The sequence below is a fragment of the Plectrocnemia conspersa genome, unplaced genomic scaffold (assembly GCF_051122295.1).
Source record: "Plectrocnemia conspersa isolate PC_06_02 unplaced genomic scaffold, ASM5112229v1 ptg000004l, whole genome shotgun sequence".
In the NCBI taxonomy this organism is placed as follows: Eukaryota; Metazoa; Arthropoda; class Insecta; order Trichoptera; family Polycentropodidae; genus Plectrocnemia; species Plectrocnemia conspersa.
In genome coordinates this window covers 7,508,122-7,524,213 of record NW_028277168.1, presented here as the reverse complement: position 1 = coordinate 7,524,213, position 16,092 = coordinate 7,508,122, and the positions used below count along the sequence as shown (strand labels likewise).

The 16,092-nt window shown below is 28.1% G+C and overlaps 3 protein-coding genes and 1 long non-coding RNA gene across 6 annotated transcripts; 1 reads left to right on the top strand and 3 right to left on the bottom strand.

Annotated features, from left to right (window-relative positions):
• Positions 1 to 1,416: 1,416 nt before the first annotated feature.
• Positions 1,417 to 3,336, bottom strand: LOC148235782 (uncharacterized). The gene is made up of 4 exons (XR_015809299.1): positions 3,178 to 3,336; positions 3,004 to 3,059; positions 2,859 to 2,934; positions 1,417 to 2,814 (listed from the first exon to the last, which is right to left on the bottom strand). It is a non-coding gene; the product is annotated as an uncharacterized LOC148235782 (long non-coding RNA).
• A 796-nt stretch (positions 3,337 to 4,132) lies between these two features.
• Positions 4,133 to 6,689, bottom strand: LOC148235781 (uncharacterized). Of its 2 annotated transcripts, XM_088184728.1 has the most exons (4): positions 6,560 to 6,623; positions 6,424 to 6,476; positions 6,279 to 6,354; positions 4,133 to 6,209 (listed from the first exon to the last, which is right to left on the bottom strand). In XM_088184728.1, exons 1-4 carry the CDS (start codon positions 6,585 to 6,587, stop codon positions 4,789 to 4,791), a joined length of 1,578 nt encoding a protein of 525 aa, XP_088040854.1. In that variant the 5' UTR covers positions 6,588 to 6,623; the 3' UTR covers positions 4,133 to 4,788. The 2 variants fall into 2 exon arrangements, with proteins under 2 accessions (XP_088040854.1, XP_088040853.1); XM_088184727.1 differs by having other exon boundaries at positions 6,424 to 6,689.
• A 1,809-nt stretch (positions 6,690 to 8,498) lies between these two features.
• LOC148235780 (uncharacterized) lies at positions 8,499 to 10,707 on the bottom strand. The gene is made up of 4 exons (XM_088184729.1): positions 10,646 to 10,707; positions 10,491 to 10,552; positions 10,351 to 10,426; positions 8,499 to 10,287 (listed from the first exon to the last, which is right to left on the bottom strand). The coding sequence occupies exons 1-4, from the start codon at positions 10,671 to 10,673 to the stop codon at positions 9,122 to 9,124; spliced, it is 1,332 nt and encodes a 443-aa protein (XP_088040855.1). The 5' UTR covers positions 10,674 to 10,707; the 3' UTR covers positions 8,499 to 9,121.
• Positions 10,708 to 11,184: 477 nt separating this feature from the next.
• LOC148235779 (uncharacterized) lies at positions 11,185 to 14,782 on the top strand. Of its 2 annotated transcripts, none has more exons than XM_088184721.1 (5): positions 11,185 to 11,286; positions 12,770 to 12,834; positions 12,897 to 12,972; positions 13,062 to 13,138; positions 13,228 to 14,782. In XM_088184721.1, exons 1-5 carry the CDS (start codon positions 11,259 to 11,261, stop codon positions 14,518 to 14,520), a joined length of 1,539 nt encoding a protein of 512 aa, XP_088040847.1. In that variant the 5' UTR covers positions 11,185 to 11,258; the 3' UTR covers positions 14,521 to 14,782. The 2 variants fall into 2 exon arrangements, with proteins under 2 accessions (XP_088040847.1, XP_088040848.1); XM_088184722.1 differs by lacking the exon at positions 11,185 to 11,286 and adding an exon at positions 12,479 to 12,595.
• Positions 14,783 to 16,092: the final 1,310 nt, after the last annotated feature.

Sequence of the window (16,092 nt, the reverse complement as noted above, 5' to 3'; positions counted from 1 at the left end):
CTATTTATAATTGGTGGGTGTTGTTTTTCTTGTCGCTTTCCAGAGCGAGTAGTCTGTTGTTTCCGTCACAGATGTTTTTTTTAGGTATCTTTCTATGGAAGAATATATTAATTTTTTAAAGTTATTTTGATTTATCATAGTTTTTTTTTGTCCCCTGAAACTCTTGCTGGCTAACAAACTTAGCAGTGGTATTTACATAGTATATTTTTAAATTATGATCAAAACCACGGCAGATTTCATATCATCAAAAACCATTATATCGCACATATTTAATATTGTTCCTCTAGTAACTGGTGTTGTTTCTTCTTTCGCGTGCGACTTTGGCCCTCGCAAAAAGGACATTTTATTGGGCGATCGAAGGACCAGCGAAACACTTTGTTTGCTATTTGAATAGTTTATTTCATCTCATAACGATAAGTTGTTTACAGTGGACTCGTGAGTCGTATTCTACATTTATTTATGAGATATTTACAAGGTCTATTTTTATATAGGGATAGATCTATAGTAGCTATTATATTTTCAAAAACGGTTTGTCCACATATATACTATACAGAGGCGGTTCATGGTTTTAAAATCAGGTGGTGCGCAAACCAATAAAATACCATACAAAATCAATTAATTCATTTTATTAATAAATATATAATACAAGTCTTGAAAATTACTTTTTCTTATTATTTATGCTGACCATATTTACTTATTACAAAAACGCCACATCGCGGGATGGTTTTACAAGTGATAAAGAATTCGGTATAGAAATGGATAAAAACGTTGTGAATATTTTTTGTGACGAAATATCAGTTAACTGAGGGGCCCATCTTGTGTTACCATGTTTTAATAATCCTACATAATTTTCTTCTACAATTTCGCAAAAATGTTCGAGCTCTTCAACATTCACTGTGCACATAAATAAATATTTGTAAATTTGTAAAACTGCCAATATCAGTCTTTTCCAAAGAAGTAAAATTGATAATTTATACATTACACCACAATTAGACAAAAAGTATCACATAACAATAGGAAATATTTTGATATATTTTTTTATAAATGCATCCAGAGATATCATAACACTTTTAGTTATGTTTAAATCCATTATGACTTGATGTAAAGAATTCCTCGCTTTGCGTGAAATAGAAAAATAAATAAAGTACTTCGCTCAAGGAATTTAAATTAATTTAAAAGATTTCATTTTCTAAACAATTTAGACCTTGAAGGTTAAAACTTTTAAATGTTATTGTAAAACAGAAACTACAAGAACAAGACAATCTGGGGATATTCACATAAAAGATAGGACGATTGACATAGTATCGGTACTGTTTCAATGAAAACGGGATGTATTTATATGCTAATAAATATCTTATTTATTACATAATTGTATTTGTATAACTATTATTCTCTTCTATTTTTCTTATTTACATATTTTCAATAACTTTTTTATTTAAATTTTAAATTCATTTATAATATATGGTTTATTTAATAATTATAAATTATGACCATCAAGATCTAACAGGTTTTCTACATATGTCGTAACTGTGCCAAAGAAACAACTACAGGAATGTAGTTTTCAATTAATGATTTATCACACATTTTATGAATTGGAGTGACTCTTGTGCGTCTCCATGAGTCTGGAAATGATGACGATTTAAGATATACTTAATAGGATCAGGGAATTTGACCTGACCTCCCTTGAGTATGAAAACAATTTATTTGTGAGTTTCGATCGCAATCAGGAATTGATGGGTGATCATTATATACACAAAAACGTATGCGATGTCGTTGTTATCATGAAATTTCCTAAGAAACTTGTATATTCCTCGTTAGATATGCACCAAATTTTTATTTTCTTAATTTTAAGAAAGACACAGGTTATTTAATAAATTATTAACTTCGTTCATCATTGAATTCTAGAATACAAAAATAAATATAATGTTGTTCTACGCCTAATATGATAAATATGAGCTTGCAAACAGATATGTAAAAATTACAACGATGGGTCTGTATAATCTAGCCCCGCAACTCCTCGATAATCCTATATGAATGTATTTTCACTCTATACATTTAAATGCGTAAAAAACTCAAAAGTCGATTAATTCAAGAGGCGTTTGTTTAATTTGACTTAAATATTCACATCGCATCGTATGTTTTGAAAGACCACGTTTAGTTTTAAATATTTTTTCACATTTGATGCATTCAAAATTATATACATTACTATGGGTTTCCATATGTTCTGTAAGGTTCAACTGAGATCTGAATGGTTTTCCACATTCTCCACAAACAAAATTATAAGAACCATAATGAAGTTTCATATGCTTAGTAAGTACATCTTTAGTTTTTAGTACTTTTCCACATTCATTGCATTTAAAATTATAAGCAAGCATATGATTATGTTTATGTTGTGTAAGCCCCGTTCTACTTTTTAACGTTTTACCACATAAGTCGCATTCACCAAAAAAATCATCATGAATAATAATATGACGTGAAAGCTGTTCTTTACTTTTAAAAGCTTTTCCACATTCGTTACATTGAAAATTGTATGAAACACTATGAGTATTCATATGTCGTGAAAGGTTATCTTTTGCTCTGAATGATTTTCCACATTCGGTACATACAAAATGTAAAAAATCTTTATGAACGTTCATATGCCTAGAAAGCGTAAATTTATTTTTTAGTATTTTCCCACATACCCTACATTTAAAATCATAAGACGTCTTATCAACAACCACATTTGGGGATAGATTATCTGTCGTAACATTCTTACAGTCTAAATTAGCTACCAGTATATCTTTAACATCGGGTGTTTCTGAAAAATAAATTAACCTGTTATACAAATATATTTAGCAGCATTTATATAGTTTTCTTACCTATTTCAAGTTCATCGTCTACTTCGTAAAGATAATATTCTTTATGGATGTCCTTTACTTTTTCATCCGGTTCATACTTGAAAATAAAATGAAGTATTAATTCTATATTGCTTTCAAATTTTATGAATGTCGTTATTTGCTGTACCTTGACTTTGGTGTCAACTGAATAAAATTTGCTATCATTGTTTTCAACGCCTGGTTCTAGAAACAAAATGTGCTAATTTCACCAAAGAGAAAACGTATATAATCATAGGTTTTAAAGAAGTCAAAATAGGTAAATAAGATTTTAAAATATATACTTTAAGCATTGGTACAATACCTGATTTTATAAAATGCGAAAATGACATTACTTTCTATCGACGTCAGAGTAGTCGATCAACTGTCAAAAATAACGTAAACAATAGTGCGAATTGCGGTATGATGCTTTACTATTATTCTTTACACACAAAGACACATCTCATGCGCATGCGTGAATATAAGGTCAATTTAAACGAATATTATGGCCAAATTGCGTTTAAAAATTCGTTCTTATTTATTTATACAACATTTACATTACAATTTCCGAATTTATAAAATAAAATAAGGTACTTGTTGAAGTTAAGAATGTTGACGCCACGCTCAGAAATCAATGTTTATGTACCCTACGCCGTGTTTGGCCCTAACCACAAAACCATAGGTTTCTAAGAGTGGTGCCGATATTCTTAACAAGATACTAAAATAGATTCACTTATGAGATAATGTTTATTTGGCTGTCCTACAAGGATTTTTCGTTCAATAAGTAAAATTTTATTGAACTTTGTTTATTTTATATCAATTTTATTTCAGTATGTTCTAGATTGGCAAATATTGTTATAATAATGAGTAATTTGTATACATTGCTCTCTTTTTATCTAAGCTCAACATTAATAACTTTAGGCGTTTTAAAAATCATAAATATTTTTCAAATAGACAAGTGTAAAAGTATAGAGAGAAAGCTTAACACTAAAATTTAAAAGTGTTAAAAATATAGACTATTTTATAATATTGTAGGTAAAGTCGAAGCGATCATTTACATCATTAAGAGCTTGTTAATAATATACATGTTTTAACAATAACGTCTATCATATACCAAACCTCATTGACCCATGACTTGTGAGTGGTCATTTAACTGTGACGTAATCGCAAGTCATGCTCAAAACGAATTATTTTTACCCCAATTTTTATAATACTCAGAAAATTTATAAGCTATGTATGTACTTAAAGTATGTGAGTTGGTAGTAACAAAAATACGAATAGGAAAGCTGATAATATTTATTGAATAAGAGTTTACAAACTACATTATAATACATAAAAGACGAATTGACAGATAGCAGCCTCAATGACGCTGTGAATCCATCAATTATACTAACCGTAGAAGTGATCTACAAATCACTGCACTTATTATATTTGGTTTTTACAATAATAAAAAGGGGAGAACCAAATAACTGATGGATTTGGAATGTAATCAACACAAAGGTGAGTCAAATGAAAACCTTAATGTTGTTATAAAAAACAACAGTTTATTGTCATGTAAAATTTCAGCGCTGTTACATATAGTCGCTGATAGGTGGCAGTACGAATCAGGCATGTAACACGAAGGCAAATCAGGGGTTTAAAACCACCACTGCATTTACAATGTGATCCTAAGTAAAGTAGTACTGTCTTTCGCTTTTATGTAGTGAAACCAATTAAAAAACATCAACTAATTGTTTGGTAATGCACGTCTGTTACTCCAAAAAAAGCTATTTTTTTCTACAGGATTCATGCTGTTTGTTAGCATCATGTAGATTACATATGTTTTTGTACCTTCTTCATTTAATTAATCACAATATGAAACACTAAAGGTTATAATTTGACTCACTCTCGTATGTTTATGATAAATATGTAAGAAGTATACATTTTTAAGCATTGCTTATTTAATATGAATTTTCACATGCAATGCAATATTTTTCCTAGTTTTGAATTTTTTTCCACAACTATCACATTTAAAATTATATAAATCAGTATGAAGTTTCATATGCTGCGAAAGACTATCTTTACTTTTGAAAGCTTTTTTACATTTGCTGCAGTTAAAATCATAGGTATCTTTATGGACATTCATATGCCTCGTAAGGCTTTTTTTATTGTTGAATGCTTTTTCACATTTCGTACATTGGAAATAATCCAAATCACTATGAGTATACATATGTTGTGAAAGATTACGTTTAGAAGTGAATGCTTTTCCGCATTTGACACAATTAAAATTATAAGATTTTCTATGAATACTCGCATGTTTTGTAAGTAGCTGTTTAGTTTTAAATAATTTTTCGCAAGTATCACATTTAAAATTGTTTGAATTATTGTGAATTTTCGTATGCTGTGAAAGACTATCTCTAGTTTTGAATACTTTACCACAACTGCTACATTCAAAATCATAAGACTCTCTATGGATATTCAAATGTGTGTTAAGTGTATGTTTAGTTTTGAATGCTTTTCCACATTTGCTACAATCAAAGTTATAGGAATCAGTGTGAGTATACATGTGTTCTGAAAGATTTCTTTTAGATCTAACTATTTTACCACACTTGTCACATTTAAAATTATCACTGTGAATTTTAAAATGCTGTGATAGCGAATATTTGCATTTAAATGCTTTTTCACATTTGTTACATGCAAAATTATATGAATCACTATGAGTGTACATATGTTTTGAAAGGTTACTTTTAGATCTAAATATTTTTTCGCAGTGGTCACATTTATAGTCATATGAATCATTATGAATTTTCATATGCATCGAAAGTAATTTTTTACTTTTAAATGCTTTTACACATTCGCTACATTTAAAGTCATAAGATTCTCTATGAGTGTCCATATGCACCGTAAGGATGCTTTTAGCTTTGAATACTTTTCCACATTTGCTACATTCAAAGATGCAAGATTTACTGGGATTATATATATGTTCTAAAATTTTTCTTTTAGATCTAAACATTTTTTTACAAATATCACATTTAAAATGAAATGAACAGCCATCAAATTCCAAATGCATTGAAAGCGAATATTTAGTTTTGAATGCTTTTCCACACCTGCTGCATTCAATATTATACAAATTACTATGAGAATACATATGCTGTAAAAGATTACCTTTAGTTCTGAATGTTTTTTTACAATTATCACATTTAAAATTGTAAGGATCGGTATGAGTATTTAATATATGCTGGGAAAGAGAGTGCCTACTTTCTAATACTTTTCCACATATGGTGCATTCAAAATTATAAAAAGATGTATCTATATCTTCGCCAATTTTCTCACAGGTGACAGCAGTAGCAAGAAGTACATCTTTAACATCATGCGTTTCTAAAAATATAAATTATTCACAGTACAAATACAATAAAAGTAATACAAATGTTTGTGTATATTTCAAACCTATTTCAAAATTGTCATCAATCTCGTCAATCATATATTTTTCAGTAGTCTCATTTATTATTTTATCATTTTCGTTCTTGAAAATAAAACAATATTTGTAAAATTCGGAGTTATTAAGTTAAATGATTACAATTAATTTGTTTACCTTCACTATAATATGTTGTGTGTCAAAAACATCGTCTATTTCAACGTCTGGTTCTATACAAAAATGGAACAGGTAATATAACATAACTAGTGATATAACCAAGAGTTCAAAAATAATAAAATTGAGTAATAAATACCGGATTTTATTATACATGTAAATGACATTGCGAAGCATTAACGTTAAACAGCTGTCAAAAAAACTGAAATCAATATTTTTTGGTCAAAAGAAAAAAAATGTTGAGCAGCAGCGAAACTAATAAATTATTCAATTCATTATTTTGTACCTTTTTACTATTTTAGTCTGAGTATTTATTATTAGTAAGTACCATAGGTTCTATCATTTATCCCTTCACACACACAACATTGCTACTAAATAATATATTAGTATGTATAAGTTGAGAATTGTATATAATATATACGATATTTTATATATGTAAAAAAATGTGATTGCCGCATTTGTTTTTGCCTTCAAGATGTGCTAATAATTATCTAAATATGTGTTGTCTAAATTAGCACATTGAGAAAAAGCACACAACGCTAATTAAATGTTTTCCTATTTTTCGAATACAATTATAATTGAAACACATTAATTTACTTGTTTAGGGGGCTTCCATAATTTATATCATAGCTTTTTTGGAGGGGTGGTCAGCGGAAATGTGACAGTGGGAAATAAACAGGTGTCTGGCTCAATGACATTGTGGGAGGCTATTTACATGTCTTTATTTTATTATCGGCAAAACTTGGCGGTACTCTGGTAACATTGACGTGACAGCGGCATATTCTTTTGATAGACTTCAACGGGTAGACAACGGCGGTTGTGCCTCGTCTACTTTAATATTTTAACATGTAAACCATATATCCCTCAAATAAATATAACTGCAACGGCTCAATCTATATCTAATTGCCACCCATCCGCCAAAACATTGTGTGACATTTAAATGGAGGAGAGGGAGTGGTTAAAATTAACGAAAAACCTGTGACATAATTAATGGAAGGCCGTCTTACAATAAATTATATTATTTTTATCTCAATCAGATTTTTTATTTGATTATTGTACCGTTAAAAATGCATTTATTATTATCTTTATGATTTATTTATGAATGAAATATATTAGAAAATTCTAATTCAAGCTATTATTTATATTTACTTATTTCTTATCGTTTATATTATTTTGTTATAAATATTTTATTGTTTTCAATTAGTGCTAAATTAAATGTTACGTAGTTAATTATATATTAAAACAATATAATTTTAATATTTTGTATCCATGTTTTTGTATTTAATTTAGAACGAGACCACGCTGTCTTTTTATTATTATTTATGCACGCACACAAACACATTTCTTACTCAGAAGCGATGACGTCAAGCTCGCGCGGCTTCTCTAACGTTCCCAATAAAACACGACATATTTTTTTACTACAAATTACTTTTAAATTAATACGCGATCAAGACGTAAAGATCCCGATGCCAGGCAAACAAATACTGACGTAATCAGCAGTATAATGTGGGCGCGTGAAAGTTAACAAAAAATAAAACAGGAGCTGAAATTATGTGTTGTATAAAAATATTCAAAATATTTTTATAGATTTACTTGTAAAAGCCATCTCAAGATAAATTTATATTTTAAAATTGTAGAATGTTTTAATAAAGTATAGTTTTTTTATATGTTTCTACATTAAAAGATGTATGCATTAAGACAATTTTTGATAATAAAGGAGCAATTTAAGCATAAGTAGTTGCCATTGTTTGCTTTGACGTCAGAATCGTGTTCGTGTTTCGTTCGCGAGCACCAGTTTACTACAAAGCGAACAGACGACAAAAACTGACATTTAAGCGGGCTCTGGCAGTCGGTCACTAGCGATTAATGGATCCATTGATGCGCTGAATATTTATATACGTTAAATTCAGATCTGAATTTTAATAATCAATTCGTGCATCCCAATATGTACTCTACATTTCCTTTAAGTGTTCAATAAACGTGATATAAGTAGACTTTCACTTACGCAATTTTTAAATATACTTTATTTTACATGCTTTATATTGGACGTATGATATGGTATACAAATAAAAAACCAATTTGAACATCAATCGTTTTTTACTAAGTATGTAATAATTTTTGATTACACATTGAAAACATTAATAAACAAACAGTAAAATATGTTTTAAAGTTCATTAATACTTGATGTTAAGATATATGAAACAAATGACACAAGAAACCAAATGTTGGCTAATGATTCAGCTAGATTTCTAGCTTGAACGTCTTTCGATGTTTGTGCAATTACGAAAAGTGTATCATAAAAATTATCAACTTGATACCTTAAGGCTTTTACACTTTGCATTTGTCATTTCCACCTTGTTTCACAAAGATCCTTTACAAAAAAGCCCTTCATATATTTTTGGAATACTGACCATCTTTTTTATGATGCTGAAAAGTTAATGTACATGCGTTGAAGTGTCCTAAAAAAGGTCATTGAATCAGGACAAGTTTTAGCCATATCCCCAAGAACTAAATTATAATGTAATTGTGGCAGGCATATTTAATAATTATATCATTTTTCCACAGGCCTCGCTAATGTCTAGGTTTCATCGTTTAGCAATATCGACAAACGATTTTTTTAAGTTCATCCTAAATATTCACAACATCTTATATGTCTAGAATAACAACGTTTAGTTTTAAATAATTTTCTACATTTGTTACATTAAAATTTATTTGAATCACTATGAGTATACATATGTTCTAAAAGGTTACTTTTAGTTCTAAATAGTTTTTTGCAATTATTGCATTGTAAATCATACGAATCACTATGAATTTTTAAATGCTTTGAAAGTGAACTTTTACTTTTTAATACTTTTCCACATTTCTCACATTCAAAATTGTATGTATAACTATGAATTTTAAAATGCAATGAAAGCGACAGTTGGCTTTTAAATGCTTTTCCACATTCGCTACACTCAAAATTATACGAAGTACTATGAGTATACATATGTACTGAAAGGTTACTTCTGGTTCTAAATAGTTTTTTGCAAATATCACATTCAAAATCGAATGAATTGCTATGAATTTTCAAATGCCTTGAAAGTGAACATTTACTTTTTAATGCCTTTCCACATTCGCTACAATCAAAGACGAAAGATTCTTTATGAACTTTCATATGCGTGTTAAGATTGCGTTTAGATTTAAATGCTTTTTCACATTTGCTACATTTATTATTATAAGAATCACTGTGAGCATACATATGTTCCGAAAGGTGTCTTTTAGATCTGAATGTTTTCTCACAATTATCACATTCAAACTTATATGAATAACTATGAGTTTTTAAATGATGTGCAAGCGACTGTTTACTTTTTAATGCTTTTCCACATTTGGTACATTCAAAATCGTTAGATTCTCTATGAACATCCATGTGCGCTACAAGCGTATATTTATTTTTGAATTTCTTACCACATTTGCTACATTCAAATTTATACGTATTACTATGATTGTACATATGTTGTAAAAGGTTAGATTTAGTTCTAAATTTTTTCTCACAATTATCGCATTCAAAACTATATGAATAACTATGAATCTTCAAATGCTGTTTAAGCGTTTGTTTCCTTTTGAATGCTCTTCCACATTTGCTACATTCAAATTTATACGTATTACTATGAGTATACATATGGCGTAAAAGATTACTTTTAGTTTTGAATGCTTTCTCACAATTATTACATTTAAAATTGTAAGAATCGTTATGAAGTGAATGTTTACTTTTTAATGCTTTTCTACATTTGATGTATTCAAAATTACAAGAAGCTTTATCTATATCTTCGCCAAATTTTTTACAGGTAGCAGTATTAGCAATAAGTACATCTTTAACATCATGCGTTTCTGAAAAGATAAATTATTCGTAATACAAATACAATAAAAGTAATTTAAATGTATATTGCATACCTATTTCAAGTTTGTCATCTATTTCGTCGATCTTATATTTTTCAGTGTTGTCGTTTATAATTTTATAATTTTCGTTCTTGAAAATAAAACATTTATAGAAATTGGGGTTATTAAGATTATTAATTACAATTAATTTGTACCTTGACTATAATATGTTTTGTGTCAACAGAATCAAACACATCGTCATTTTCAACGCCTGGTTCTATACAAAAATGGAATAGATAATATAACCCAACTAGTAGCATAACTAGGAATATAAATTAGGTTTAAAAATATTAAAATTGAGTTTAAATACCGGATTTTATTACACAACGAAATGACATTATGGCGCTTCAGCGTAGAACAGCTGTCAAAAACATCACAAATACTTTATTTTTTTGGTCGAAACAAATAACACATTGAGCAAGAGTAAACATATTAAAATGTGAAATTTATTATTTTACTAACATGTCTTAAATTTCAGCTGCTGTTTAACTTATGACCAGAGAAATGTGCACAAGGTGTTAATACAAGGGACACAATACACTCAAACATCTCAATTAAAGCACATCTTTGGGGCTGTATTGCATATGTTTTATATATACTGATGAATTCTGTTGTCCTCTCGAAATAGCACACCAAAAGCGGTTACCATTTCTATAAAAAGAATCACACTGTTATAAATTTATAATTTATTAATATATATTTAAATATGTAACAAATATTTTATGTTCAAATCTTATTTTTAATTTTCTCGTTGCGGTCCTATGACAAGAGGTACATAACATTTAAAAACAACGTTGTTTCAAAATAGTAAAATATTACTTTTAGTTTTAAGCTCCTGCTTAGCGTATTGGATTGTTATGGCCAAAAAGTAATAAGACCATTGTGTTTCTTTTGACAGCTGTTCGACGTTGGGGCGAAACACAATGTCGTTTCCGTTTATCATAAAAATTGGTAATACAAGTTAATTTAAAATAGTATATATATTTAGATATTTGCCATTATACCCCTTTCGTACGATTTTGAGACGATGAAATAGATCTTCAACAACCTAATTTTTTTAAAGGCATTTCTGTCGTTAGCCATCTCTAAGCTTATGTCATCGATAAAAATAGAATTCATTCCAGAAATGAGTTGCTTCTTCTAATTTACATATTGGTCAGCAAAGTATCTTACAGTTGTTTTTATGTAGGATTCTATTGAAATACTAGTCTCATGTTGCAACTTTAAATTTTTAATGTTTATTCGAAAATCATAATATTTATCTTTATCTATATATGTATTTAATATATATAACGGTTTTTGTAGATACGATAACTGCTGTGCTATAGTTTTTAACAGATTTATATAAAACTTTTTTAACAATTGATTTAATAAATATTAGTTACACAACAAAACGTTAATCGACATATTGCTAACGACTAAACGTTAATGCGACATAACGCCCTCTGACGAAATGTTAACATTTTAATATGTATATAAATTAATGTTATTTATTAATTAATAAATTATTATTGTATTCTATTGTAATACATAAATATATGGATTCTATAATCTTATAAAATAGTATATATACAAGGTAGGTGTATTGTTTAATTCTGAAACGAGTCTAAAATTCAGAACTTTATATTTAATAAGTGTTGTAATTCGCAAAAAGTTTGTAATGAAAATAAATAAAAGCTTAAAAATTTAAAATTTTTTGATTTCAAATAAGTTTTATTAGTTGAAAACTAAACAAAAATCTATAATATATAAATATAACATTAACATCAAAGACAAAAATTTATGTTATTTATTATTCTGTATATACAAAATTAATGAAATAATAACTTTTTAAATTATATTTGAAAATGCAATTTCTTAGAAATTAAATAACTGTTTTAAAACCGAAAATTATAAGTTATGCCTCTTAGATTTTTACCATCCCTATACATAAATTAAAATTTATATCAGTTTCGTGCGACATATTTAGAATTCATTATTTTTTGTGTATTGTATATAAAATAATAAATTAATATTAATTAAAATTTGTATTTTGTGAATTCTCATCTCAGAAATCGACAAATTTCTCGAAAAAATTATCATAGTCTTTTTTTAATAACAATTTAATTAGTATGAATATTTTTAGATGCATTTTTGTATACCGCTGCATAGGAAAAGTTGAAGTTTAAGAAAATAGCCATTTTTTTACTGTATCAATACTATCTCAAGTGCAGTCGTAAATTGCAAAATTCGCTGGTACCAAACATAAAAAAACAAGCATGTAAAAACCTTTGTTTATAGCATTGTAACATATTTTATATCAATAATCATATTTATCTAATTTTTACACATACACTGATTGTAAATCAATAATGATGCATTTTTTGCACTTATTTATTTTAAGACATTAAGCTCATGTATATTATGCTTACATATTTTTTTTTTTTTTTTGTAGAACCCGGAATTGAAAACATTGATGACACATTTTATTCTGTTAACACAGAAAAATATACAGTCAAGGTAAATTTAATAATTATATGTATCAATAAATCATAAATTTAAAATATTATTTTACTTTCTAGAAAGAACATGATATAATAAAGAATGACATTATGGAAGAATATGAAGATAACAATGTAGATGACAAGCTTGAAATAGGTAAAAATATACATACGTATGTATGTAGATACACTATCATTTTCATTATTTTATTGCAGCTAAATTTATAATGTGCCTAAATATTTCAGAAGTACACGATGTTAAAAATATAATTATTAGTACAAACAATTATAAGCAATGTTCTAATATTGATACGGAAACACAAGTAATAATCGAATTAATTTATGTTTTTAATCATTGTTCATGATATATTTAATATATGTAATCAAAATTAACTTTCATTATTTATTTTAGAATCGAGAAATACCTATAAATTATATTAAACATTGCAATATATACGAAGAGTACAAGTGTGCACATTGTCATAAAATATTTTTCCAAAAGAAGGCTATTATACGACATCTACATTTGACTTCAGATTTGTGCAACAGTAAATGGCAAAATAAATCAAACAAACGTGGCAGGATTGAAAGTGTATTTCAAAATAAACAAAAACATAGCTTTGCATGCTCTAAATGTGGAAAAGTATTAAAAACCCAAAATACCCTTAAACGTCATATGAACATTCATAATGAGTTTTATAGATTTGAATGTGTCAAATGCGGGAAGGTGTTTAAAAGTAAACTTAATTTGTCTCGGCATATGAAAATACATAGTGATTCTTATATTTTTGAATGCATAAGATGTGAAAAAGCATTCAAAACTAAAGAAAACCTTTCACGGCATATAAATGTTCATAGTGATTTTTATAATTTTGAATGCAACGAATGTGGCAAAACATTCAAAACTAGAAACGAAATTATGAAACATATGTATACTCATAGAAATTCTTATGATTTTAAATGTAACATATGTGAAAAAGTATTCAAAACCAATGATTCTCTTTCACATCACATGTATACTCACAGTCATTCTTATAATTTTGAATGTAGGAAATGTGGAAAAGTTCTTAAAACTAGAGCTACTCTCACGCGACATATGAGTATTCATATTGAGTCTTATAGTTTTGAATGTAACAAATGTGGAAAATCGTTTAAAAGCAAAATTAATCTTTCTCAGCACATGAATGTTCATATTGATTCTCATAAATTCGAATGTAACGAATGCGGAAAAATACTTAAAAGTAAGCGTAGCCTTGCACGCCATATGAGTACTCATAGTGATTTTTATAATTTTGAATGTACAAGATGTGGAAAAGCATTTAAAACCGAAGCAAACATTGCCAGACATATGAAATTTCACAGCAATGCTTATGATTTTAAATGTACAAAATGCAAAAAACCGTTCAAAACCAAAGGCGATCTTTCTCGGCATATGACTATTCATAACGAATCTTGTAATTTTAATTGTAACATATGCATAAAAGCATTTAAAACTAAAAGTTCTCTTTTATATCATTTAAATACTCATAGTGATTGTTATAATTTTGAATGCAGTGTATGTGGAAAAGCATTTAAAACCAAAGGTGATATTTCTCGTCATATAAATACTCATAGTGATTTTTATAAATTTAAATGTACCAATTGTATTAAAGTATTCAAAACTAAAGCTGTACTTTTACGCCACATGAGGATTCATCGAATTTAAAAAAAAGTAGTGATGTGGTTTCACTAAGAAAAGCTTATGTATTTGTTTCGAAAACTATCCATAATATTAATTGATACTATATAATCAATGTAGTTGCTATATAAACTACGATAAAATTGAGTCCAGAAAAACTCATTAACTAATAATTTATAAAATATATTTTATACTGTATATTCCTAATGCTAGGTGAGTATATTATTATTAATGTAGCATATGTTTTTAAAATTTTCCTAGATATTTTAATAAATGATAAAAATTTAAATTGTTTATTATATTTTAATTACAACGAATTTCAATGCTAATAAATTGGAATTTGACAAAAATATAAAATTTTAGTAGAAATTCACCTATCAACAAACTTTTTATTATGAGGATTTATTTTTATACGATTTTGTGTTTTATAATGAATATTTTTTTTATTTCAAAATAAAGTACGCCGATGAATAAGATGTCATAAAAAAGTCAGACTCGATAAAATTACATTATACGTAATTGCCTATGAAGCATTCGAATAATGGAACCTCCCATAAGTGCATTTAAGACGAAAAGGAGAGTAGGTTAATAGTAACGTCATATTCGATCAAATATACAACAGCCCACAAAAAAATTAAATATCAATGCATTTCACAGTAGCGACTGGCATAAAAAGCCACTAAGTAAAAAATTCTATAACAACCAGTAGATTATTCCTGTATTTTACAGGTAGAAAATACACCATTTTGAGCCGATAGAAAAATATTAAGTTTTTTTTTATAAATGGAATTTCGTGCAAATTTAATTAACGCCTCATTAGCTTAAATTTATTAAAGAAAAGCACGGATTAGTAGAAAAGCTTCTTCTCTCGTAATAACAAAGATTTAACGATTAAAACCTAAATTATATATATCAGTACTCAAAAATAAAAAAAATGAATTATTTCGAATGAATTTCAGAAATCAATTCCCAGTCGTCTTTCATAATTTTATAAATTTATTTGAAATTCGATTATTTTTAATTCCTAATATTATGTTTATAAATTTTTAATTGGATTTAAATACATATAGACTGCATTGTCACCAGAGTATTTTTTAATTTTTATTGTAGTGCGGAGGTTCATCTACCCCACAAAGTTTGGTAAAAATGTACATTTTTGGCGGACGGGTGGCAATAACACAGATTGGGCCGCTGCAGTATTATTTTATTGAAAGTTTACAATATATGTTACATGTTAAAACGATGTCAGTGATCGGCGGACTAGGCATCGCCGGTAGTCAAATTCCCGTCGCGGCCCGCTAAAGAATGGGCTGCACTCCATCGCCGTCACGTCAGTATTACTATAGTGCCGTCAAGTTTTGGCCATAATAAATAAATAAATAGGCCCCCGCAGTTTGATGCTTAGCAATTTGATTCGATGTAACATGGTTTAGGAACTGTGATGGTGACGGGTGGCAATCATACACAGATTTAACCGCTGCAGTAGTATTTTATTGATGGTATGTGTTGCTTACAATATTTACAAGTACGGGGCGTGCGTCCGAATCGCCTGAATATTGCCAGTCAAGAAAAATACAGTCACGCAAGTGTTACTTAAGT

Excerpts from the sequence above, each read along its gene's own strand:
- LOC148235781 (XM_088184727.1), bottom strand. The coding sequence starts at position 6,597 with ATGCTTCGCAATGTCATTTACATGTATAATAAAATCCGGTATTTATTA. Across the intron at positions 6,355-6,423 it reads CACAACATATTATAGTGAAG|AACGAAAATGATAAAATAAT; the intron begins GTAAACAAATTA and ends TTTATTTTCAAG. Across the intron at positions 6,210-6,278 it reads TGATGACAATTTTGAAATAG|AAACGCATGATGTTAAAGAT; the intron begins GTTTGAAATATA and ends TTATATTTTTAG.
- LOC148235780 (XM_088184729.1), bottom strand. The coding sequence starts at position 10,673 with ATGTCATTTCGTTGTGTAATAAAATCCG. Across the intron at positions 10,553-10,645 it reads TCGTTGTGTAATAAAATCCG|AACCAGGCGTTGAAAATGAC; the intron begins GTATTTAAACTC and ends ATTTTTGTATAG. Across the intron at positions 10,288-10,350 it reads AGATGACAAACTTGAAATAG|AAACGCATGATGTTAAAGAT; the intron begins GTATGCAATATA and ends TTATCTTTTCAG.
- LOC148235779 (XM_088184721.1), top strand. The coding sequence starts at position 11,259 with ATGTCGTTTCCGTTTATCATAAAAATTG. Across the intron at positions 12,835-12,896 it reads CAGAAAAATATACAGTCAAG|AAAGAACATGATATAATAAA; the intron begins GTAAATTTAATA and ends TTTACTTTCTAG. Across the intron at positions 12,973-13,061 it reads AGATGACAAGCTTGAAATAG|AAGTACACGATGTTAAAAAT; the intron begins GTAAAAATATAC and ends TAAATATTTCAG.